We start from the raw sequence: 25,799 nt of genomic DNA, 5'->3' as shown, positions 1-25,799 counted from the left end.
ATGGAGCAGCTAACTGAGTTTGTCTCGAAATCCTTCACGCTGGATCGTGCCCTCGCAACGACAGTTCCCGTGACTCCTATTCCGTTAGTGCTTCCTCCTGTGGGACAATCTGCTGTGACGGCAAAGACACCTTCGGCCAAGAGTTTATCGTTCACGGCACAGAATCTGGCAACCCCTGCTTCGAAAGAAAGACCTCGAGTGGAATCTCCGACTGCGAGGACGTCGCCGGTTCCACTAGATGTGTCTCGTCGGCGATCGTCCAGTGACGCCGAGCTGGACAAGGAGGAGGACGATGGCGAAACGTCCAGGGGAAGTTCAGGTAGGTTGGAGTGCAGTGCAGCGTAATGGGAAATATGTACACAGCCAGGGAATGTTCAGGGAAATATGTACAGGGCTGTTCAGAGGTGAACCTTAGGGTCGTTCGCACATCAAGGTACATGAGATTCTTCTTAAGACGACAACAGAACAGTCCTCAATCCTGTCGCCTTCTTAAAAAAAAAAGAAAGAAAAGAAAACTCTCGGTGACATGTTGCTGCCAAGAGACCCGCCTGCCTGCGTTTGCCATATTGCTCGGAGGGATCATACGCTTTGGGCCGACTTCACAGAGCGCTGTGCCGAGATTTTTCCCACGGTGTCTGGTGGAGTACACGGGCAGCTTTGTTACGAACAAACATTTCGACTACAAATACACACAGGTATTTCCACCGTGACACCTACACTTTAGTTGTCCCTAAATTTTGAGGAATGTGGGCAACGTTGTTTTTTTTACCGCAGAATACTTTATGGAACCTCATCAATAACTCCACCTGCCAACCACTTTGCTCCAGGTACGTACGCCGAACGACCGAGATACTTATGCACAATTTACAAGAACACATGTGAAATAAAGCTGCGAGAAACGAACACTAAAGAAAAGAAATCCGGTATCTTCCACACGTTTCGCTGCACCCAGACATAGTTCTCGTTTATATAGCTCGGCAATAAGACGCCACCAATAAACCAGACATACCGCAATAAACTCCACGCTTTAATTCTTTCTTGTATTTTCATCCTTCCTTCATCATCTTCACATAATGTTCCACGTGCAATGAGGTAGGGTACCGCACCACCGCGGAGAACCACCCCATCTCATCGTCATCATTTAGTGTTGTTGTTGTCGTTGCTCCATGCATGAATTAAGTAGGACCTTCTTGGTGACGCATATACTAGGTGTCGGCACATTGTGTTAAAGCTACCTACGTTTCCATGAATATATTTCATGAAGCATCGCTCGTGCCGCACACGAGGACCCATCTCTAACCTTACTTTGCCGAAAAGGCAAAACAATGTCAGTTTTGGCCTTTGGACAGGGACTAATAGTGATCTGTAAATACGTCGCAACATTACTTCCTGGTCGCCTAGAACCGGTGGTGATGGTGGTGGTGGTGGTGATGTGATGAAGAAAAAAATGGGGGGTGACGTTGGGATTCGAGCGGTCTGCCTGCCTAGGTTGGCGGCACGTTGCTCTGGGAAGGGGGAAAAGGGGGAAGGGGAAGGTCACACGTCTGGTTCTACAGTTTCCCGCACTACAACCGACCGTGTGGGTCCACTGCCTTCAGAAAGCTCAGGGCATTATAATGGTGTGTCCGGCTATATCTGACGCCAGACGAGAACTCCAGAAAGCAATGCAGCATCCTGGAACATCAGAGCTACAGATTGAGGAGATCGTTCATCCGCGCGGCAACCTCCAGCGCCGCAAATCCGTTAAGAAAAAAAAATGGGGATGTGTAGTTTCGACTAATGTCATTCAGCCATTCCTGAATGTCGTATGCACCTATAGCATGTTAGCGCGACGAAAAGACGAAACATTTTCGTATTGATAATTTAATTTAAGACTTGGTATGAAGGTTTGGAATTAAGGTTTGGTATGAAGTCTGTGCACTTAGCATTTCGATATGCAACAACATGCACGGAACTGTGCAATACGTTATCATGCAACAATGCTACAGTTTGCTATGCAACAATGCTATAGCACTTTGCCATAAAACTATGCTATAGCACTTTGGCATGAAACTATATGCTGTAGCACTTTTACTTGAAACTGTGCTATAGTACTTTGCCACGAAACTATGTGAATGTTCTTTACCATACAACAATGTTATAGCATTTGCTATGCACCAATTGTACAGCACTTTGCTCTGCAACTATGCTATAGTACTTTGCTATGAAACTATATTATAGCACTTTGGCATGAAACTATATGCCGTAGCACTTTGGCTTGAAACTATATACCGTAGCACTTTGGCTTGAAACTATATGCCGTAGCACTTTGGCTTGAAACTATGCTACGGCATTTTGGCATGCAACTATATGCTGTAGCACTTTGACTTCAAACTGTGCTACACCACTTTGGCATGAAACTATGCTATGTTCACGTTGTATGCTATAGCACTTTGCTCCGCGTCTATGATATAGCACTTTTCCATGCAGCTATGCGATAGCATTTCGCCATGCGACCATCCTACAGCAACAGAGATAAATCGTGACTATAAGACGGGGTAATTCACGAGCAGTACACTACCCTACCCTATAGCATTTACTATGCATCTATGCTATAGCACTCTGCCGTGCAAATATCCAACAGCATTTTGCTCTGCAGCTATGCTGACGCATTTGCTATGCAACAATGCTATAGCATTCGCTATGCAACTATGCTAGAGCACTTTACTATGCAACAGTGCCATAGCATTTGCTATGTAAATATATGCTATAGCACTTGTTTTGCAGTGCAAAAAAAAAGTGCGACGCATACTCATAGATATCATCACCAGTCCTCCCTAAAACAAATGCTCTGCCGAGAAGCACGTTTTTTTCCTCTCAATCTCTCTCTCTCTCTCTCTCTCTCGCTCTCTCTCTTATGAAACAGCCAACCACAAGGCTATTAGTTGGATGCTAAGAAACGATCGTGAAAGAGTGATCTCTCATAGATGGCGTGCACCCAAAGTGCCCTAATTGCGTCCCGTTCCGTCACATCATTCATCAACCAGTTGGTGCTGGGCTCTTTACGGAGGATTCTGTCAACGCGAGCAAGAACAAGATGCCTTTTCGTTCTCCGTCTTTTTCACGGGGCAGATTAGCATGCACAGGAAAAAAGCATAATTAGAAAACACGTCACGCGCTCGTTGTGGTGCCTTAATTGCATTACGTTAATTGCGTTAAGAAGGTTTTTAAGCTGTCGCTACGTGGCGCCACTAACTCAAGCGGAGTTTTGCGCGTAACGAACTACTTAGTTGGCCTCGGATGATTTTTACTGGTGCTTGCGCACAAGTGCATGTACATACATGCCTTCTATCAGAACGAGAAGAAAATTATTTTTTTCTCGTTACTTATGCATGGTACTCGTTAGAGTATTCAGGTGCTCTAATAGTCTACACCCATTAGTGATTACATAAAAGTAGATTGCCTGTTTTTTAGTACACAGCATGTTCGCATATACGCCAAGCGGAGCATCTTTTCGCGGATGGCATTTTTCTTGTTCACGGACGAATGTGCTTTCTATGGGACGAACTTTGAATTGAATTTCGGTACCTACTTTCGCATAGTGCGTCGTCTTCGACAGCTTTTCGAACTTCACATTTAAAGGATGTAACACATTACTGTTTTTCAAAATCCATATTTCTAGGGACCTTACGGAAGTACAGAAAAATGACCAAAAATGAAACGCTCAAATTGCAAAACGTGGCACTGAAATACTAAAACATGCTGGCGAAATTGTTACATCCTTTCTAAGCAAAAATCTTTCCATACCAGTTTAATGCCAGGAGCATGTGTATCCTGCTCTTCGTTCCAGCGTTAGGCCTTAAAATATACCTTACACTTCAGAACAGCTAACTTTACGTTTTACAAGCGTATCCCAAGCAACATAAACGTATCTGGAAAGAGCGCTAGGTACTAGTTGGTTACGCTTTTACTTTTCTTACAGTATGAGGATACGAAACCACATCGCAGACCACGGCTATTCTAGGGCTCTGCTACCTCCAAAAACAAAGCACAGACACATAGGTGTGCGTGTGCGAAAACCTGAACATTGTTCGATCCTATAACCCAGGACCTTCACGAGCGGAATGCGTGTCAACGTGTGTTGCACTTCAGCGGACGAATTCCGTTCACGCTGCTTCTTCGATGCACGTCTGTCGATGCTCTAGTGCACAAAAGCGTACCTGGCATTCGATGCTATTCGATGTAGTACTTCAACTCTTCCCAAGTGATAGAAGTGCTGATGGCAGGCAAGAATCACATGAGTCGAAGATTTGACAAGGCGTACAAGGGTTGACTTTCGTGGCCCTTTTCTACAGACGTCGCCATCACAATGGGTTATGCAAAGTAGTGTCGAACGATCTGATTTCTTCTTTTTTTTTTTTTGTACTTGCTGCGTGTCGAAGCACTTTGTGCCTTTCTTAATAACGATTGCTAAGAACATCGTAAGTGACATAAAGTCGTCGAGACGCATAAAATATGTGTTGTCACTCCAGTGTTTCGAATGTTTCATCGACCATTTGCTTCTCGTCTGTATTTATTCCACGAAGCTATGTCTAGTTTGATGGACACTGCTGTTTTTATCGTGTCTTTTCCATTTCCCCCTAACGTACTACGAACGACGAGACAGAAATGTCAAGCTATTTTAGGTACCTTCACAACCAGATTTTCTGGCACAGTCCCTATACGGTAAGCCGCAGAACATGATGCTCGCACGCGCTTCGTATCAGTCACGAATCAGATTGTTAAAATGGTGTACGCATATTGGTATTGATTATCATTTAGGGCCTGGGACTTTGTGCACAAAAATCTTCCACAGTGCAGATATGCGGCGCGAAACGTGTGCATATACACAAAATATGAATGTTGCTTCCAGAAGCTTTGGCGTACCTCGGAACTGTTAAAAAAAGCAAAATTATCTAAAAGGAACGCTTCTACAGATAAAAATGCACATTCCTCGTTGGCAGTTGGAAACATAAACCACAGCTTTATTTTGAGATGATGAATGGGGCAGTTGGAACGTAAGTTCACAATACTTTGATTCCCTTATTTGTATCAAGTACAACTTGAACACGCTGACTACTGGTCGCCCGGTCTGTTTTTCAGAAGTTAGTTCTGGGTGATAGTTGTGCTAGACGAATCCACTGATTGCGGCGCACGAAGCAGCCCCAAAGCAGCGTAGTATCTTTGTTGTGTAGCTGGAACACGGGTTTTCCGGCGATGACCCCCCTCCCCCTTGTAAGATAACGTGAGCAGTGGCAAAACGAAGCGAACGGCAAACGTTTAAAAAAAACGGTCAAAATGGTGCTAAAATGTGACGTAATATGCAACCAAATGGCGCCAAAATATGACCTATAATATGCAACCGTCATATGATATGACGACCAAGAGGAAATATGCCGAAATATGCAACTATATGAAACACAAAACATAGTAGATATGTGTCGTTGCGATTGGTAATGTGTGGAGAAACGTCAGAATGTCCGTTAGAACGCATACAAAAAATATGCGTTTTGCATGAACTCCCGCGGGTTCTAATAATCATACTGGACCACGTGACAATGACCACGTGACCAAAAACCTACCGGCGACGATGACCGTCGCCATTAAACGCATCGCATTTAAACGGCTTTCACGTGATGCCCAAGGGCACACAGCCACTTTTTTTCTTCTTCGATAAACTATTCAGACCTGCATCATGGTGAACCTACCATACCATAGTTCATACCATACCATACCATACCTACCATAGTTCATACCATACCATAGCATTCATACCATAGTTCACCTACCATACCATACTTCACCATACCTGCATGTAGCACGGCAAGCGCCTACTTTTGCTGCACGACCTTCTGTCCACAGTGAATGGCGCAGTAAGTCCCGAAAGGGTGCAATCGTACACCCCATAGATTACACATAGCTAGCCACCGGTACCACAACGTACGGACTGCTAACCCCATTCTAGCGCACATTTATGACTACCCAGGGACTGGAAACCATAACGTCATTGCCCATACTGGTCTACAACGTCCCGTTTTTTCTGCTCCTTCACTTCCCATAGGAATCAATAATGCAGGGCGCAGCCCCATAACACATTCATTCTGACATCACACCTCCTAACGCCGCTAACGTGATAATTCGGCCGAAATACTGTCTATAATATTTTGCCTTTACGATCTGGACCGAGTAATTCAATCTGAAGCTCGTATAAGGCCCAGGTGGACGGCGGAAACAATATGGGCGCTACGTGAAAAATCATGGAGCACACACAACCTCCGCAAACTACAACGTTCTTTCTGGTAATAAGAACCGACTACGAGATGTCTTTTTTACGCGATGCATTAAGTGGATAGGACCACGTACACTCTAACAAAAAAAAAAGAGTATTTTTTTTGCTACAACTACTAGACCATTTCGGGAACTAAATGTACTCGGAAGTTTACGCGAAGTTTGGAAACTTGTATTTGCAATGCTCGGGAGCAAATTTCGGGATCAGGAGACTAAAATGGGAGTAATCAGGGGAGGGGGGAGTAGTAGGGGGGAATGGCTCCGCAATTTTCTTCCTTTTTCCGCACAGTGATTAGGTAATTGCCTGTTGTTTCTGATCAGGTTGCTGATTGATTGGTGCCAGACTTCGAATCCCGGTGCCGGCTGTGCTGTCTGGGGTTTTTCCTGGGTTTTCCTCGGACGCTTTCAGACATATGTCGGCACAGTTCCCTTAGAAGTCGGCCCAGGACGCACATTCCCCCAGGGCGTCAGTCGTGACGTTGCCCACCTCTGTGAGGCCGACAACGGCGAGCCATTTCACCAGCACCACCACCACCACCATTGGCTTTGAAGATGAAGCTGCACTGGGGAACTCTAATCGTGTAGTTCATGGTACAACGTAATTGACAGTCTATAAAGAAAATGTGTAAGTTGTGCAGTACTTACAGCTTCTAGTCCATTAGAATGACATATTGCTTCGTATTTTAGTCCCTGACCCTGAAATTTAATTTACCCCTGTGCATCGCAAATCGCTTCCTAAATTTTCATGCGTTTAGTCCCGAGAGAGACTAATGGTGGTGTCAGGACATTTTACCCCGAAACGGACTAATATTAATTCGTTGTTTTTTTTTTTGTTTTTTTATAGTGGGCCAGTTCTCGCGTTTTTTTTTTTTCTTCAAATACTTTCATGTCAAATCACCGAGAAGCCCGTGTTGTCGTAAAGGGAGTTAAGTAACGCATGCTCATTCTCTTCCTCGAACTAAAAAACAGCGCGAGAGAGAGTGTTAACAAATACACTGATGATGATGATGATGAGGGGAAGCGAAAGCGAGAATAATGCTTGTACTTTGCTAATTTTAGACTTGTTGAAAGTTGGAAAACTTTTGCAGACATAATTACTTCGCGTACGTTTGACACGAGTTCTTTACATCTCAATACCCGTAAGCACGATTGGCCTCACACTTTACAGGAAAATAATTTTCTCCATGCGTAGAGTAGACTTTTTTTACACGTCATGCGCAGTGTCCTGTGCCGTTAATACATATTACTCATTCGCCGTTCTCTATGCCATTATGTTCTTATATACCGCGAGTAACACTACATCAGTTTTAACGGGGAACCGCCTGAAGGTGATAAAATTCCTCCTCGCCCTGATAGTAAATAAGGCGGTACAGGGCTAGCAAACGGGATGAATGGGCCCAGTACACTTCACTCACTGTGGGTTTGTGACTGACATTATCTCACGTGCGGGTCCATACAACGTGCGTGATGGGGCGTTCACTTTGGCCAAGGGGCTCAGGAAAGACGGGCAGAAGCTGTTTCGCCTCTACATAACACGATTAAGAGGGGACGGTTGCATGAAACTTTGATGGCCGCCGTGCGCTCAGCGCCGTCCTAGGTTTTTCTGAGAATGGCGAGAAAAAATCTGCAGAAGGCGTCTCGAAAGTTTCATTGAATCTTGTCGACCGTCTGTCTTTTGGTCGAATGAGTGCTGGTCATTAGGAACGATGCGTGCAATACCTCAAGGGCCAAGTGGCATTGCACGGAGGCTACATTCCATTTCAAGTTGTGTATGTAAAGTCACACAAAGAAATGCTATACCCTATAATGCATTGAGCGTTACAATGTATTACAACACAACACCATATTATACATTACACGTTACACACTCGGAGGGTACGCCTGCTGATAGGCAAACATGTAGGGAAACAACGTACCCGTTTACAACGACTTTTTTTTTCATTGGCTTCGTTATGACGCAACAGAGTATATATTATTGTATATATAGATGTTGTATTGGGTGTCCCAGAAAACGTCTCATTGAATTTTAATTTTAAAAAACTACGCCACCTAGAATCATGCGGCCAACGGCAATTGTTCTTGCTAGGATTTTGCCACCTCCTGATGCCTGCTCTGCAGAGCATGATTTTTGGCTATTTTTCCGATACGATAGCTCCTCAATAACCCTGTCAATTATGAGTAAATCCGGCACTCTGTTCACATTGGTGGGGGAAAAAGTGACCAGTTCGCAAAAATTTACATAATTAACTCGCGTTACAACACATTGACATGAGGAGGTGGCAAAAACGCAGCAAGAACAAATGCCGTTGACCGCATGATTCTAGTTTGTGTAGTTATTTTATTATAATTCAATTACACGTTTTCTGGGACACCCTGTGCGTTATTAACAGGGACAATGTACTATTTAATTCGTTATAACGAGGATTTACTCTATATAAATTAACTTCAGTAGCTGATAAATGTATGCATCATATATTAGTTACGTATTTATGCGTATTTGTACTTGTATAGGATAAGCATATGACATTCTTGATTGGCTGATTTTAGGATAACACATGTGCTTCGCATATGTTTCCTTCATTTTCTTTTTTTTTTTTTTTTGACGACCGAAAGTACATCGTACAAAATGCCGAAAAAATTACGGCTCTCAGCCTCTGCAGCTGATTTTCGAAAACACGATGGCTCATTAAATTATCTATGCCTACATATACTAGTACGTACCACGTCTGTGACTTGCAATGTTATTCACCCCGTCGCTTTTGCCACTAAATTTTCTCTAAATCCCTTCGAACACGAAACGTTTCTCGCTATAGAGGGTTCCGGCTTTTTCTCATTACTCCCAAAGGCCTAATTTAATTTGTCCCCTTAGACCCGATGTTACGCGTCGCTTGTCCCCAGCACTTCCCCATTTTTCTTAGGAAACCACAGTATTGCCTCCGACACTGCAAGCTATCGGGGGATAATACTCTGTGTGTCACCACTGAATTCTGGAACGGGAAGAAACCACATTACACGTTATAAAGATTGTGTGATTAACATAGTTAACTATGAAATTATTTTTGCTTCCACCAGATCAAACCTTTTTTTTTTCGCGTGATGAGTGACTAAGCAGAAGAGAGACAACAAGCGCATGAAATGACATAAAATAGCTCACTCTTGTATGAAACATGTGCCAAAATACGTGCAATGGAACGCAAATAACTAAGACTTGTATATTAATTATAGGTTAATCGGCAGATATACAGAGAAACGATTAACACGTTAAATTACACGAAAGTATTCCGGTGCTTCACTTCTCATGAATACTTGTTGTTACTGCAGCCGGAGGACGTCTTACAGGGCGAAGTCAGTCTCTGGTATAGCCGTGTGCGAAGTCTACCTGCCTTGCGTTCGCGGCTGTACGTTAACCCTGCTCACGCAATCTATAGGTTTCATTGGCCCAGAGATTACTCAAAGACTGTAGCAACGTCAACGTTATATGCTGCCCTTTGTGCATGCGTCATAGTCGTCATAGTGGTGCGCAGTGATTTATCCAGACCCACCCCACACATCCCAACACCCCCAAATGTTCAGTGACACACCCCTAACTTTTTCACCTGTGTACCGCCTACAGGGGGTGCCCTCGTGATTTCAGCTTTAGACACATGTCGGTAATGATATGTCGAGCTGTAATGACGTCACTATAATAATGACCCCCGCCCCCATTTTTTGCAACACCCCTCCGTGCTTGGGATTCTGGATACACCACTGGTCTGACATTTCCCCCTTTATCTTTAATAAACATATCCCCCGCTCCCCCTCACTGGTCGTGCGTCCTCTGCCTAGTAACACTGGTGGGTGCTAGAAGTGGTAAACAGTGACCAAGTGTCACGTCATTTCGCTCATCACTCCTCTCGTCAGCCTTTCGCTACAGATAACAATGGATGCAGTTCGTGTCCTGTTCGTAGGAATAGCAGTGGTGGGTGATTTCACGCCGGATCAGGCCTGGTGGTCCGGTCGACCTCTCCAATTTTTTTCTTTCAAACATATATTAAAGCCTTGTCCCTAGGAGGCATATTGGCGCTGAAAGTAGTTGAAAATAATTGGTGGTTATTTTTTAATTAATTATCGTTCAGATGTGGGTATTTCGACCATTGCGCTTCCTACGCAGTTTGACGCCACGTACCTTCATGTTCATTGACCACCAACATGCTCTCCGCCTTCTTGCACTGTGTTTTATTTTCGAACAACACAAGAAATCATTATATTACATAAAGAGCCAGGAGCTGTCCGCAAGCCCTATCTATGACGTGATGACCTCTTCAATCTATACTTGTTCCTTTCCAGTCGCTTCACCCGAGCCTGACACGATCAGCAGAGCTAAACTCCTCCGAAAGGACGGATCTCCACCTCATCTCCAACGGCCACCGTCCTGCGGAAGGCTAGAGGTCAAGTCCGAGACCCTGTCGCCTTCTGAGACTCCCAGGGAAGAAAACGGAGGGATATCCAGCAGCAGCAACAAGGTGAAGCAAAGGCGATCCCGAACAAATTTCACACTGGACCAGTTGAACGAACTGGAACGCTTGTTCGACGAGACCCACTACCCTGACGCCTTCATGAGGGAAGAGCTTTCGCAGAGGCTCGGATTGTCTGAAGCACGAGTACAGGTGAGGACACTTGGTTTAGTCGAATTCCAGTTCGTACCTCGGAGATCCCCTAGAGCCTATATAGTACGCTACGAGGGCCCCTGTCTTCGTTTCTCGAAGCACACTCTGCCTCGACACCTTCCTTTTTTCCCTTCCGTTGCCTTCCTTTTTCTTCCCTTGCCGTTCCCTAAACTCAAGGGCGCACTAGACCATCTTCCAGCAGCTCTTATGGGGCCAGAGTGAGCTTCAAACAGAGCGTACGACTGTGGCTGTATTGTTTATGAGTTTGTGTAACATATATCGTTACGTTAACAGAAAACAGATTGCACAACGAAGACTGTTGCGTGGTGTAGTAGGCGCGTACTCGGTAGTGAGGGTAGAGCGAGACAGGACGGGTGATTCTTTGGTGAAAAAAAGCACAGGGGTCATTCACAGCTGACTTCGTCTTATGCTACGCTATGTTATTCGAACATCACGAAGATCGTTGGCGCTGAATTTGGGCTATTTCCCAGCCACGCGCGCAAAGAGTTGGTTTAGTGTTGGTTTAGTGTTGGTTTAGTGTTGGTTTAGTGTTGGTTTAGTGTTGGTTTAGTGTTGGTTTAGTGTTGGTTTAGTGTTGGTTTAGTGTTGAAAAGTGACGATCGTATACGTATGACGTTCCAAGTGACGTAAAACGTCGCACTGGGCCTGTTGGCATTCCATAGAGTGTGAAACGCGCTAAATTCTTTGATCCTTAAGAATATGTGAAGCATATTTCATATCTGTGGGTAGGGAAGGCTGTGTCAGCAACGCGTTATTAGCCTAACGGACAAGGAGAGAGAATTTCTGCGTGATCTTAAGAGATTTTTGTCTGTGAATAAACGTTTGTGGTTAGTCCGCTTGTGTATCTTCCTCTTTGTTCATGGTCACGATTTATTTACGATGAAAGATGAAAGTCACTGAAAAGGTTAGCCAGCTGTAGGGATCGAACCCACATCTCTGGATTACTCTGGATTGTTCCAGCCTCAGAACATCAGTTTCTCTCTCGATTTATTTGTTGTTACTTTTTTTGTGCGTTTTTGGCACTTTTAGTTGTATTTGCGCGATCTATAGAGACACACGATCATATACACAACGTGACTGCTTCTCGATTGCGAAATGTAATATAAGTGTGGCGCTTATCCAAGCAGCACTACATCTTGGCCTAATATTGGACCAATATTGGCAATGCCGGCCCAATATTGGACCAAGATTGGACCAATATTGGGCCTGCATTGCCAATATCGGTCCAATATCGGTCCAATATCGGTCCAATATCGGTCCAATATAGGTCCAATATCGGTCCAATATCGGTCCAATCTTGGTTCAGTATTGGGCCAAGATGTTGTGCCGCTTGGGTAGAAACCGTGCGCAGGGAATCACTTCGAACACAGCAGCAAAGCAGTCTTTTTGACGGAAAGCAACGATTCTGAGGCTGGGACACGGAGACACAAGACCAGCCTCAATGTGCCGAGATCAAGAGGTGCGGCGTTCGATTCTCCCCGCTGTCTGGCATTTTCGACGACTGCCATGTTTCGATAGTCTTTATAGTTTGTTTTTTTATTGGTCATCTCTGTAAAAGCAAAGCGCTCCGGAGCTGTTGACGTCGTGAAAGTGCTGGGCGAATGGTCTGCGATTCATCGTCAGGGTGCACAGCGCTTACTCATCACCTTCGTTAAGAGCATAGCAGAGCTCTCGTTTGTTTAGAAGTTTTTTTTCTCGTTTTTTTTTCTCGTTTTTTTTCCTCTACTATATCTGGAGTAGCTTGTCCCGCAGTGAGCGGGCTCACATCTCCATATTTTTTTTTCTTCTACCATCATCACTATCATCATGCCATTAATGTGCTGCGAAACAAACAAAAAAATTAGCTCGGAAATACGACGAGCTTTCCCTGCACAACGGTACGAGAGAACCACACAGCCCGTCTCTTACGGCAAAATAGCGAGCATTAGCGGCGTAACCACTATTTCATGTCTGCCCGAATTATGTCCCCGCTGATAGCATTGTCCGCTTGATTGCAATCAGATAGGAGGGCAGAAACTCATCAGGGGCCGTCTTCAATTAAGGCCAGACAAATCACTCGGACCCTTCAACTAAGTGTCGTGGGTTGCAGCGATGGGCGGGAACCCTTTCAGACCGCCGGGAACTCTGCTGTGTGGAGGGGCCCTTCCAAATCGAGTTACTTCGTGCAGCGACTCAAATTTTCCCGTCCGGACATTTCTTGGGAAAACGACTTTGTCTGATCGCACCTTCTTACTATGCATGACAACGGAGGGTTTATTTTTTGTTTGTTTTTTTCCTTTGCTTCTGAGAAGACGGACGCCGACGGCGAGTGGCTTTACAGCCTCTATATGGGATGCGGTTGATTTATTACGCGGTGCTGAAATGCTTTCCTGCGGAATAAATTTCTGTGGGTGTAGTAAAATTATGTAACCAGAGAGCGACCGCCGAAGAGACAAGGACTGACAGGCAGACAACCCACTAGCGCTACTTCAAACAAATTTGTTATAGACATACACAAGTCACATCAGTGTACACAAGTACTGTCATGCCAATCTCGCAAAATGATGCGATAACCTCAGAAAAGTCAGAGCTGCTCCCGTGGCATAGTGGTTAGGATGATCTAGGATGATCGCTTTCCACGCCAAGACTGGGAGGTGATACGGGTTCGAATCCTGTCACCGGCTCTGCTGTCTAAGGTTTTCCCGGGGTTTTCCGAAGACTTTCCAGCCGAAGGTCGGCACAGTTCCCCCTGAAGTCGGTCCAGGACGCATACCCCTTGTCCCCCCACTCCTTCCTGCTGTCCTCTCTCCATCTGTCCGCGTCCGTACGCCGCTCATAGCCACAGTTGCTTCGCGGCCCTATCACTTTATAAAATAAAATAAATTAAATAAATCAGAAAAGTCAGTTCCTTATCGGAAAGTGTTACGGAGGGGGTGCTGACATAGTGGAGTTAAACTCTTGTCGGCGCTAGCCATGGCTTGGAGGTCCACCGCACACCTTGGGCTCGCCGCGCCATGTTCCAACGTGCAAGCGAAACACTCGTATCAGAGAATGTCCTTCTCTATTAATATTTCGCGCTTCTTGCTGCCACTAGACGAGAATTACAATATTTTTTTATCCTATTTGGAGAGATGCAAGTGGGACCTCACAACCAATTACAAAGGCACTGGGGAATTCTCAGTGAGGGCTGTTACTGATCCAGGTTTTCATCTTGGCACATTTGAGAAATCCTGAATAATCACGTAGAATCAGTCTTCGTCTGTCATATTTCGATCATGCACTGCAACACTAACCCTTACATTCCAACACCAAAACAGTGCATCAGTTCAGACCAAACAGAGATTCTACGTTCAGTTGTGATATTATTATTTATGTATCTCTCTCTCTGTCTCCGTGTGTTAACTAAATTAATGAAGCTCTCCGACAGTCCTTGTGCCCTGTATAGTGTATCATGTTTAGTATCTTGTGGGGTATGTCGTGTTTTGAATGCTTGATGAGCACGTCGAGATGCAGAAAGTGCAAAAGTGTTAAGACAGTTCTGTGTCTTAACAAAGCAACCTGAAAACACTGATTCAGGAATATCCATGTAGTTGCCTACAGAAACTTGCATTAACTATAGTTATCCTGAACAAATTAGTAACTAATTAAGGTTCTTTGCGCTATTATATTTAGTGCGTCGTACAATGGTATCTTTCCAAATCTCTATTCGTTAAACTGCGTCATGTAACTGCACGCACACTGTGTACGATTACCATCAAGCGATAAAATTCTCGCGATATACTCCCGGAAAAGAGGGGCATTTCCGCAACCACAACACGGGTATATCGCCCTTGCCCGTAAGCGACCCGTTTATCGCAAATCTCCGGCACAACCCCCGAAGTACAGGGGCCGGTTAATGAAGGCAACGAATTGAGCTCCCTATAAAAGGCACATTACCAACAGGGAACTTTTAATCAGCCTAAAAGCCCGTGTGCTCTCCACTTGGGTCTGTGTACGCTGAGCCTATCTGTTCTCCCTCCTTTTCATCGCCCTCTAATTGATAGACTGATCCGGTTGCCCCTAACCGAGCTTTCAAGTCTTCTATTCCAGCGGTCTCAATGCAGTAACCCTATTCAGAACGAGGTTGAGAATAATTCCCTCCTATAGCCCTGTTCGCACTGCCATGCGCGTAGACTTCACAAGGCGTCCGTGTGATTAACGGAATATAAAGTGTGGGCTTGCTTGGAGTATTTGAGATATAGCTCCGTATAGCATCGAAGGTGCGGGTGATGGTGATGTGATAAAGAAAAAAAAATGAGGATGACGAAGGTCTGGGGTCCTGTATGTAGGCATACGTTTTAAGAGTAGCAAGCCACGCGCATTACTGACCACTCTTAAGACCCATAAAGCAAGCAAGTATGTGTACATTTAGCCTTCCTGCACGCGACAAACGACGACTGTCCTACATAGGCTACGGCTCAATGTACCGTACAGCGCACGTCTTCTCTTCAAACTGGGCAAGCGTGACTCTCCGAACTGCAGTGAGTGTGGCGTTGTAGAGGACGTAGAACACATCCTTCTCAGGTGTCGGAAATGCGTTGATACGAAGGGTTTTAGAGGCGAGCCTGTCTCGTGTGGACTCCCGAGCCTTCAACATCGCGAAACTGTTAGGACCTGAGTCGTCCGATAAGGCGCTGAGGGCACTTGACGATTTTCTACATATAACCGGGCTTACGGACATTCTATGACTCGCTGAATGTGTGCTGTGTGTGTCCCAGCGATTCCGACATTCTTACACTCATCACTTTACCTCATTCATCTGTTTGTAGTATCTGTGTGTAAGTGTCCTGGGGTAACCAGTTCGACTTAGTCGTGACTCGCATCCCCTTTTTTTTCTCTCTCTCTCTCTCTCAATCACATCACCATCATTTAGCCTGCATGCGCGTGTGCGTTTATTGTGAAATGTGGCATAAAAAAGCACGAGAGGGCGGCGTTATGGAGGTAAGCCTATGTGGAAATACAAGGCAATGGCTCCGGATCAAAAGTGTCACTGACCATTATTCCGATACTGTTCACTCTAGTGCAGAAACGGTCTTAGCGCAAATATCATGGTGGGGCGGCTGTAAAGCGTGCTTTCTTGCAAGTAGCATATCATTGAGGAGGAGTCAACTTTACATTTCTGGCAGATTTTTTTTCGTACAGTGGCTGCACGTTGTTAGGTTAGGTCCGGTTAAATAATATATAGGAATTTTGGATCCTACAAGCGAGAAGACAGCTACTTCAAGTCACGTATGCATAGGTATTCATCTTTCTGGGCGCGTTTGTGTATTAATGGAAAATACCGCTTCTAGTATGTGGTAGGGGCCCCGATGGTGGACATGTCCTCGCTGCACGCGTTCTTTTTTCGTGAATTAATTTCGTGGCGTTACCATGCAACCTGACTACCGAGTTCTCTCGTTAACCCAGTTTTAAAGTCCCCGTTATATTTTCTGTTTTCCCCCTGTTCGTCTATGAGCATATTGCGCCTTCTTCTTTACAACTAATCCCCCAAACCATATTTCCTTATCACGGAAGGCGCGCCTACCGTACGTCCAAGAAAACCCTCTCTCGCTCATTTCCCACATCGCAAAGATGGAAGGACAGCGGTAAACGCAGCCGTTACTAGCTAACACATCAACACGTCCCACGAAACCATTATCCTCGCACACACAGAGCGGCCATTCTACGCCGTAATTGCTCTCCTCTGTCACCTCTCTTCCACCATAACAGCGGCGCGGAAAGACGGCCACCCTTTTTTTTTACTGCCCAGTTTACTTCATTTCGCTTAGAGCTCCAAAGATGGCACCACCCGTGATCGTGAAATTGGAGAGGAGAACGGCCTTGTAGAGCAGCGTTTATGACGCCTCCGCGAATCAGAAGGCGAGCTTCGATCGATGCCCCGCCCACTCTCCCCATGAGCGTCGTCTGCTTCGGAATAATAACATTAATGGGTGAATTCAATTAGACGTCGCCTCTCCGCTCGCCCTTTTCCGTTGTGTTCAAAGCTGACATGAACATTTGCATAACGTCCTCTCTTCGCTCGGATCGGCAACGATATCTATTCATTACCCAATTGCAATTTAACGGGATTGCGTTTGTGCGTAATAAAGTGGCCGATGAAAGAGGCGGAGGCGTGAGTATTTTGCGTCCGGTTTACGCCCCTGTCTTGGCGCATTCATCAAGCACTCAGTGTAAAGGGCTTATGATCGTCTCTAAGCGTCGCGATGCGAAATCGTTTTCGTTGAACGGCAATCGTTGATTTATTGCGCTGCCTTCGTTCCGTTGTGCCAGTGAGGAGAACGCTGAGCGTTTCTTTCCGCGCGGACGTACGATGAATAAATATATGTAAGGCTTACGTGTCGTGCTTTTCATCTTGCGTCATGCAATCGGGACAGCGAAAGGACTGTTGTTTGCGCGCAGCTCCACAGCTGTCCTCTTTCCTCTTCTGTGATGTGATGTGATAGCAAAATAAAAAAAATTGGGATTCAAGACGCGACAAAGTCAGACTGGCTACTCCAGGCCTCTTAGCCGCCTCTTCTACTTGGGGGAAGCCACATGTATTGCTCTCGGTATAGTGATGAGACTCCTCTGCGAACGTTTCAAGGCGTACGCAGAAAACTTGCGAAGCTTTCTTAATCCTTCCGGCCCTCATGTCGGAACGGAGGAAAAGCGACCGAGCTAAGCGACCTAAGCCAGATAATTGCGTAGGAAACGCCTTCCATTTCACGCCTATGGCGTTTGATCCCGCCGCGGTGAAACACCCCATCTCATCGTCATCATTTATCGTTGTTGTTGTTGTTGTTGTTGCGTGGCGTTTGATCCTTTGAGCTCATGCCGTTTTACGTATACTAATTACTGTGTTTAACTCTGTACGGCACTAATCCTGTACAAGCTGATAAAAAAAGATTAACTTTAACACTTCAAAGATCGTAACTCCTAAGGCGACCTGTGCTTGAAATTAAACGCTGCAACAGGGGAAGACATGATAGAGGAAGAAAAAAAAAGAAAAGCATCTAACGTTTCTAACTATCGACACACAACCAGATGAAGTACTAATTGAGAGGACGCATACTGAAATTTAATTTGCCATGAAACCATTCCTACGTTTTACCAGCTCCCGTGGCATAGTGGTTAGGATTATCGCTTTCCAAGTTGGGAGTTGAAGCGGGTTCGAATCCCCGCACCGGCTGTGCTGTCTGAGGTTTTCCCTGAGTTTTCCGGCACAGTTCCCCCTGAAGTCGGCCCAGGACGCATACTAACCCCCTTCCTGTTCCCGACAGCTTCCTGTTGTCCTCTCTCCATTTGTTCACGTCTGTACGCTGCTCATAGTCACAGTTGCTTCGCGGCGATCACACGGAATTTTAAACTACCCTGTGTTTGACGTACAATATATTTGAGCTGGCGAAAGAAGTCGCCAACGATCAGGTTAGCTTCCGCTTGAACGATTATCACAGATGGTGAAACAAAATGTCACAGTGAAACGATCACGTGACTGAAGTCACTCTGTAGTACGGGTTGACGTAAGAAAAGAGGTATAGAGTACAGGGACTTTCTATGTGAATCCACGGATTGAATGAAAATCGCGTGATATTCTCGCACAAAAATTCGGGTGTTTCCTTCTTTTGATACGTCATCGGGGATTTCCGGACCGGGTGAAACCAAAGTCATCGAATTTAAAGGCACCGTAAAACAGCAGAGAGGCAGGTCATGTCTGCGGTTGAACAGCTTGTTGCTTGTAAACCCACCATAACGAGGTATACATGTGACAGGGAACGCTAAATACTTTTAATCTGGCGCGAAATAATCCCCAGTTAGTCTAGCAACAGCGATACATATTCCCGGCTGGCACATGACGACTACGTAGCAGACTTCTTTTCTTTTAGACCCAGTGTTATGCGCATGCAATGTAGTTTTGCCGCCATACCTGACGAGCAATGCGCAGTTGGTGGCAACTTGGACACAGTGTTGCCCGTAATTTTGGATTTGAATTTTCTATAAAAAAACTATGGGACTAATATTGTGATGCAAGAGTACTGGCAGCTCAGGGTATCGAATAGATATATTTTCTGAGATTGCAGTCAAGAAACCGCAATGTTTATTGTTGTACGGTTACAACAGCCAAACTCAGCCAGTGTACGCATGGCCTTTGATGCTAGATATCTACACGCCATTGCCGTGTTTTATGACTTCCTGTCCCATTCGCACTACAGTGGGGTTTAGGTTACCAGACAATAAGCGCTTGGAACTGGGACACGGAATGACTTGGGGGAATTCCAACACGTGTCCCAGCTCTACGAAAGCCCGTTTTTACGGGCCGATCTCCTCCCGCACCTGTTTTGGCTGATACTAGTATCATGATTCACCCCTTTGGGAGCTTACAGAGGCAACTCTTGAGGCTTGAGGACTTCAGGAATTCCCTCAGTAGAAATCTGGTTGCACCTGAATTTCGCAAAGTGTGTTCGGGGTGCAAATATCTTTAAAAACCCTGATGAGAAAGCACGCGTGTAAGCGTGAAGCTCGTTTTTTATTGCAGTTTATATTGTCGAACGACCACCGTTTTTATGCACACCGTGGTTCTGTGTCGTGTCCTAATAACCTTTCTTTGTCCTTCACAGGTGTGGTTTCAAAATAGGAGGGCGAAATGCAGAAAGCATGAGAGCCAAATGCAAAAGAGTAAGTAAAACCTACTTAAATTTACTGTAGCCCACTACTAAAAAAATGACATCAACACAAAATACCACAGATACAGTTCACCTCAGCAAACACATCAGCCATTCTGGTGTAAACGATGTCACCAAACACTATGACAACCAGATCTTCCGCCACATCAGCGCACGCGTCTGTCACTGGAAACCGTTGTCATCAGTCGTCGTTCCATTCTCGATGAGAAAAGCTAGAGCGGTCAGATCATAATGGCAGTTAGGATAGTCCGTAGAACAGGAGCGGGGTCCAGATCTGTCTCCGGAATCAAAGGCTCTTTTGTAGTTGTACAGATAGGAATCTCGTCCAAGTGAACCCAGATCTTGAATGAACTTGGTGACGCGCTGTCCGTATGCGCCATACGCACGAGGCGATGCCCCGACTTCGCAAGAGAGTCTCAACATGCAGTCGTCCACGTCCATTTCGCGAACCAAATGCAGTGCCTTGACGTAGGTGCTTCCGGAGACACTGCGGCTTCCCTGCAGAAGAAGCAAAAATACATAATGTGTATCAGTCAGGACGGGCTCTAGGGCATTTCGGTACAGGACATTCTGGTACAGACATCTCGGTGCACGGACATCTCGGTACAAGAATTGTCGCGTAGGGAAAATGTTTGCACGCTAGTTCGTCGCCATTAGAAGTTCTAGCGTTCATGGTAAATTAACGGAATGGCCAACTGGAAAATGGGATGTACATTTGAATTTTTGCGAAATGTAGATTCGAGGCTGATGTAGCGGGCCTATAGAAAGCAGCAACTTTCATTTTCCAAAGGCTCTATTAAATCGGGTGTAATGCCTCTGCTCAATTGTGGTGTCGATCGGGATCGTCGTTGAGGTTCGGGCTTGATGTTATATTTCTGACGCTAGGAGCACGATTTTTTTTTCGGGCTTATGAGCGCAGCTTTCGAACTATCCTAATATATTGGGTTTCGAAGAACGAATTCGAAATTCCAATGTAGTATTCCATATTGGAATAAAAAGTATTCGAAAAAATCCTAATATTCCCACATCCCTATTAAGTACAGTTAGTGCAAGATTTCGTAGAGTGTTTCTAAAAGACGACACAACTTCGGGAAAATTAGCCGTATTAGTTCATAAATATGATTGTGTTAATCATTTATTGAATTGAGTTACATACCTGATAGTCCATTGGTGCCCTTTCTCCAGGGAAACGGCCGTGTCAAAAATAAATTTCGGAGCAGAGACTATTATTCGCAGTGTTCTCCGCGTAGTATCCCTTCATATGCATAGCATTTGGTACGTTGCAAGTAGGAATGAGCGTAAGTGTTTTCGACTCATCAAATACCTTGGTATTACAAAAATACCTCTGTAAGATCACTTATTCCGCACAGGTTTTAACCCTCGTGTACAATCTCGACGGGCGCCACACATGTTCGCGCGTGTACGTGTGTTCGTCCGTGTACCGAAATGTCCATTTACCAATAAGTTCATGTACCAAGATGTCCGTGCACCGAAACGTCCGTATACCGTCAGGACGTCGAGCGATCAGGCTTTGCGTCTAGGTAGTGTTGGTACAACACTGTAGCTAACGTTGTTGTGTAACTCCTGTTGACGTTGTCCAGCATTACGCAAGAGCTCTCTTCAACCAAAGCAATTCATGAATGCTTGTAAAACGGCGTCATGCACGAGTGATACCAAAGCCAGGCAGAACTGATGGCCTCACATCCCGAATATTTCGTTTAGAACACGTTATGATCCACTCAAACAGCCACCATTAAAAATCGTTCGCAACGCAGTCAACAAATATAACGCGCGGATTACCGTACCTTGAACACGCTTGCCCGAAGTTGACGTGTGGGTTTGTGAGAGGGCTGACGAATTGGCACCTCAACTTCTCCTTGCTGTAGCCTCTGTCGAATCAGTTCCACAATAGTGGCCACGTTAGCGTCCTTGTCTGTGACGAGACGATCGACTTGATCCAACTGCCCCTCGAAATACGCCTTCTCGAAATCAAATATGACCGCTTCCGAGTGCCACCGTCCCAGGAGGCCCAGCAGCTTCATAGCGATCGCTAACTTCACCCCAATGGTACCAGCGGCGCTAAAAATAGTGTTGTACGGAAGCAGGACCAAACTCACGAACGAAGATGGGGAAAGTAAACACTGTATGGTGTGGCACGAGAGTGACAGGAAGCAAATGGAAATCAACAAACTTCTGGACGACGCCATCACTGCTGTGCACGCGGAAAGAAAAATGGCAGAGAAACAGGGTATTTTCGTGCGAATGGAAGATAGTTGACTCATCAAAGCTTAGCATGTTTTTGCAGAGGGCGTTTTTGTACTGATAACAGCCTATACGACCCGATACAAAAGGGAAGGCTGCCCAGTATATCCATTCAGAGACCTCAGAGGTTATTGTCCTGGTTTGAGAGGAACGCGATAATAGAAGACACGTGACCACATTTTGTTTTGTTTTTTTATGTCTTTTTGTGCTTGGTAAAAATTGTGCGCCAAAGATAAAAAATTTAATTTCATAATAAAAGGTGCACCATTCCAGGCAGTTGGACGTTTTGTCTGCTTGTCTAAAAGGCGTAATTTTAGTCCTTTTTTGGATAAGTATTTAAAGAGATTGAAACATTCAAATAATTTATTTTACTAAACAAAACAAGCTTTCGGACGGAGTCAGGCCTTGAGCAGGTGATCACACTAAGACTGACTCCGTCCGAAAGCTTGTTTTTTAGTAAAATAAATTATTTGGATGCTTCAATCTCTCTAAATACTTATCGTATTCACTTGCGAGTGCTAGACATTTCCCATTTTTTGCCTGTTAGTTTCCTTTTTTGGACTAGACGCATTGCTAAAACAATTAGTCGCTCTTGGAATTAAATGCACGTAATATTCTGCAAACTTTAGGGATTATTTACAGTTCTTGAGAGTAAATTACAGGCACGGAGAGACCCAAATGGGTAAATGCAATCTAGGTGCTAAACGCCGGAGCTTCCTATTTGTCATCTTCTTCGTCTTCTCTTCTTTTCTTTTCTTTCTTTCTTTCCTTCTTTCTTTCTTTCCTTTCTTTCTTTCCTTCTTTCCTTCTTTCTTCCTTTCCTTTCTTTCTTTCTTTCCTTCTTTCTTTCTTTCCTTCTTTCCTTCTTTCTTTCTTAGAGTGCAAATGTCGGACAGTGAAGCTGAGGCGACGTCTCCAGCAACATTTCCGTGTGCTTTCAATGCGTCTTGTCCCTGGATAAACAACCCATTCTGCCTGGCGGTCCGAGCTCGAGAAGAGATGATGAATGACATTCTTGCATATATACGTATCGCAACAAACGGTAGAGGAGCCTAGTAGTTACTCTCAATACGCATAAAATTCTTCCGCTAAGACAATTCAATACTACTGTGACGATGATTTTCATTAAGATTTAGAAGTTGGTAAAACGCTCTCTCTTTTCTTGTAGTTCTGCGCCCCGAAACTTTGCTATTGATCGTCGTGCTTGCATATACCATTGACACATTAAAATCAGTTTGAAAAAAAGAAAGAAAAAGAAATACCAGCTCACGTGGTTCAGTGGTTAGCATGATGGCCATGTCACGTCGAGACTGGGACGTAACCGGGTTCGAATCCCGGTGCCAGCTGTGCTGTCTGGGGTTTTTCCTTGGTTTTTCACAGACGCTGTAGACATATGTCCGCACAGTTCCCTTAGAAGTTAGTCATAACGTTTCCCACCTCTGTGAGGCCGATAACCGCGATCTCTTTCATTGTTTTGTCACCTTTGTCTCCCTATTCCTCATGGCAAGGTCCACAGTTCGACATTGTGCGGGGAATCTTGGGGGGAAATGAGCTGCTCGCATAACGTAATTATACAATGTTTTTAGGGTTACCAAAAAAAAAAACAATTAGGGAGAATTCGTCGTTTCATCACTGCAATGTCCGTATACTAACAGGGAGTTTTAGGAAACCGTCAGCACCCTCAGATTCCCTTTCCGTATCGCGATCAGCCAATCAGCTATTGCTACGCTGATAGCCGATAGCGTTACGGAAAACGAATCTGAGGGCACTCATGGTTTTCTCAAACTCCCTATTCTTTCCTGCATGGGAGCCTCTCTGGCTCCTCCGTCTTCCCGATCCCCTTTCTCTTCTCCTCCACTTCCAACCTGATCGAATAATCACTACGTCTTTCCCATTCTGCCCTCCCTATTTCAATCTTTCTACTAGGCCTAATGCTGGGCACGAGCACACCGATCGAGTCATCGCGCATTGCCCCTTACATCAACGTGAGCGCGACCCCGCCCCCTCCGCCCCCGGCGGCGGCAGCAGCAGCCGCAGCGGCGGCGGCGGCGACTTCTCGTCTGGCGGATCGGCTCCTCTTCTCGACTGGTGCCGCCTCCGGCCCCACGTTCCTGCCCTACCCGGACCCGGCGGGACTCCTGGCTGCCGCACAGCACTATTCGGCGGTGGCCGCGGCGGCCGCAGCGTCCAGCCACGCGGGGCTGCCACCGTCGGGTCTGTTCTTCTATCCCTCGGCGGCAAATCCTTTCGGGCTTACAACACTCATGTCGCCGGATAGATTCAGCAATAAGAATAGCAGCATCGCGGATTTGAGACTGAAGGCCCAGAAGCATGCGGCCGCACTCGGACTTTGATGGGTGGAGGTGATTGTTACTGACACGGAGAGGTATCATACAAGACAGGGGACTGACTGTGATCCTCTCCTGTCTGCTTTTAACGATACGATTTGTAGAATTGAATTGAGAGAAAATACGATACGGGGCGGTTGTCCGGCAGCGACCAGGTGTAATGTTTTATTATAATGAAGACTAGAGTATGGGAATAAGACGCAATGCTTCGCCAGTGTTAAAGGACCACTAAGTGCAAAACTTTATTCTCACGGAATGAAAAATGCTGGTACTTTGACGTCAACAAAACAAGGAACGGGATGAGCTAGGAACGATAAAGGTACATGGTAACACGTTATATTTTAGTTGATGAGTATCGTGTTCTTACATTTCACACCAATATCGTCACAATTAATGAAAACCTTAAGCAAAAAAATGAAATTAAAGAATTATGTGAGAATTTATGAGCTGCACACTAAGAAGAACTGAATGTCAAGTAGTTTGGTGAAGCCACGCGAAATCAAAAACCCAAACATGTGAAGAGAGGGGTCCTCTGTGTACAAATAAGAATGTGGTTCAAACGTACAAGCTACCAGTAGCACCGTAGTTCCTACGCTTAAGCTTTCTCAGCTATACATTACTAGACGTACGAGTAGTTCCTATAACGCCAATGGTGATAGAACAGCTTACAGGTCATTGCTGCTGCCGCCACTACTCCACAGCTTGAAATGTGCAATGGAAGTTGATGGACTTCCCAGCTGGGCTTCCTCACTGTGTTGTGCACCGGACAGTGTTGCATCTCGTGCTGGACATCGGACTACTGTGCAGTTCTCGACAAGCAATACGGGACCTGACGAGTAGAAGTACATTTCTGTACTCGGCTCGCCTGCTTCAAGCCAACGTACACGGAAAGAGACGGGCTTGTATGGAGCAATTCAAGTTATGAAACGCCCGTGTCCTTGTCGCACGAGAATAAAAGAAAACACATGCCTCGAAGCATTGTGGTTCCAGAAAAATCAACAAAGCGCACTAGCCTTTCTTATACGACTTGCGCATGAACGTTTAGCGTACCCTTTCTGTGGATTGGATTGGAATGGATTGGATTTAAAGATAGTATGAAACTTGGTGTCGACTGCTCCAGCTCACTTACCGTGGTGAGAAGCGTAAGAAAGGGAGTTCTTTACCGCGAGAGTCCACATTTCACTTGTAGTAAAACTCTTGGAATCTGTTATTTTGGCAAGTCTTTATTTCATGAACTGATATACATTAAGAGGAAGTAGGTTAAGTTGGTAAAGCTGGCAAAATTTTCCCTGTCTCTCGCTTTAGAAAGGGTCATATCAGGAATACCGAATCGGAGGGCAAGTAAATATATGTCTTCTTCTTCCTACTCCCAAATTCCTCTATCCTATTCTTTCTCTTCCTTTGTTATCTCATCACATTGATCATATGAAGTTTCTAAGTGTGCGTGTACAACAGTTGTTGACTTCCTGCACAAAATATATTTAATGTACCTTTTAATATACTCTTGCTCGTTATTTATTCGTTTTTTATTTTCTTTG

At 45.2% G+C, this 25,799-nt stretch overlaps 1 protein-coding gene across 1 annotated transcript; it reads left to right on the top strand.

Moving 5' to 3' along the window:
• LOC135367564 (short stature homeobox protein 2-like) lies at positions 1-25,360 on the top strand. The gene is made up of 4 exons (XM_064600855.1): positions 1-319; positions 10,633-10,952; positions 19,586-19,643; positions 23,840-25,360. Exons 1-4 carry the CDS (start codon positions 1-3, stop codon positions 24,265-24,267), a joined length of 1,125 nt encoding a protein of 374 aa, XP_064456925.1. The 3' UTR covers positions 24,268-25,360.
• The last annotated feature ends 439 nt before the right edge of the window (positions 25,361-25,799 follow it).

This window comes from Ornithodoros turicata, chromosome 8 (assembly GCF_037126465.1).
Source record: "Ornithodoros turicata isolate Travis chromosome 8, ASM3712646v1, whole genome shotgun sequence".
Classification (NCBI taxonomy): Eukaryota; Metazoa; Arthropoda; class Arachnida; order Ixodida; family Argasidae; genus Ornithodoros; species Ornithodoros turicata.
This window is presented reverse-complemented; position numbering and strand designations above follow the sequence as displayed.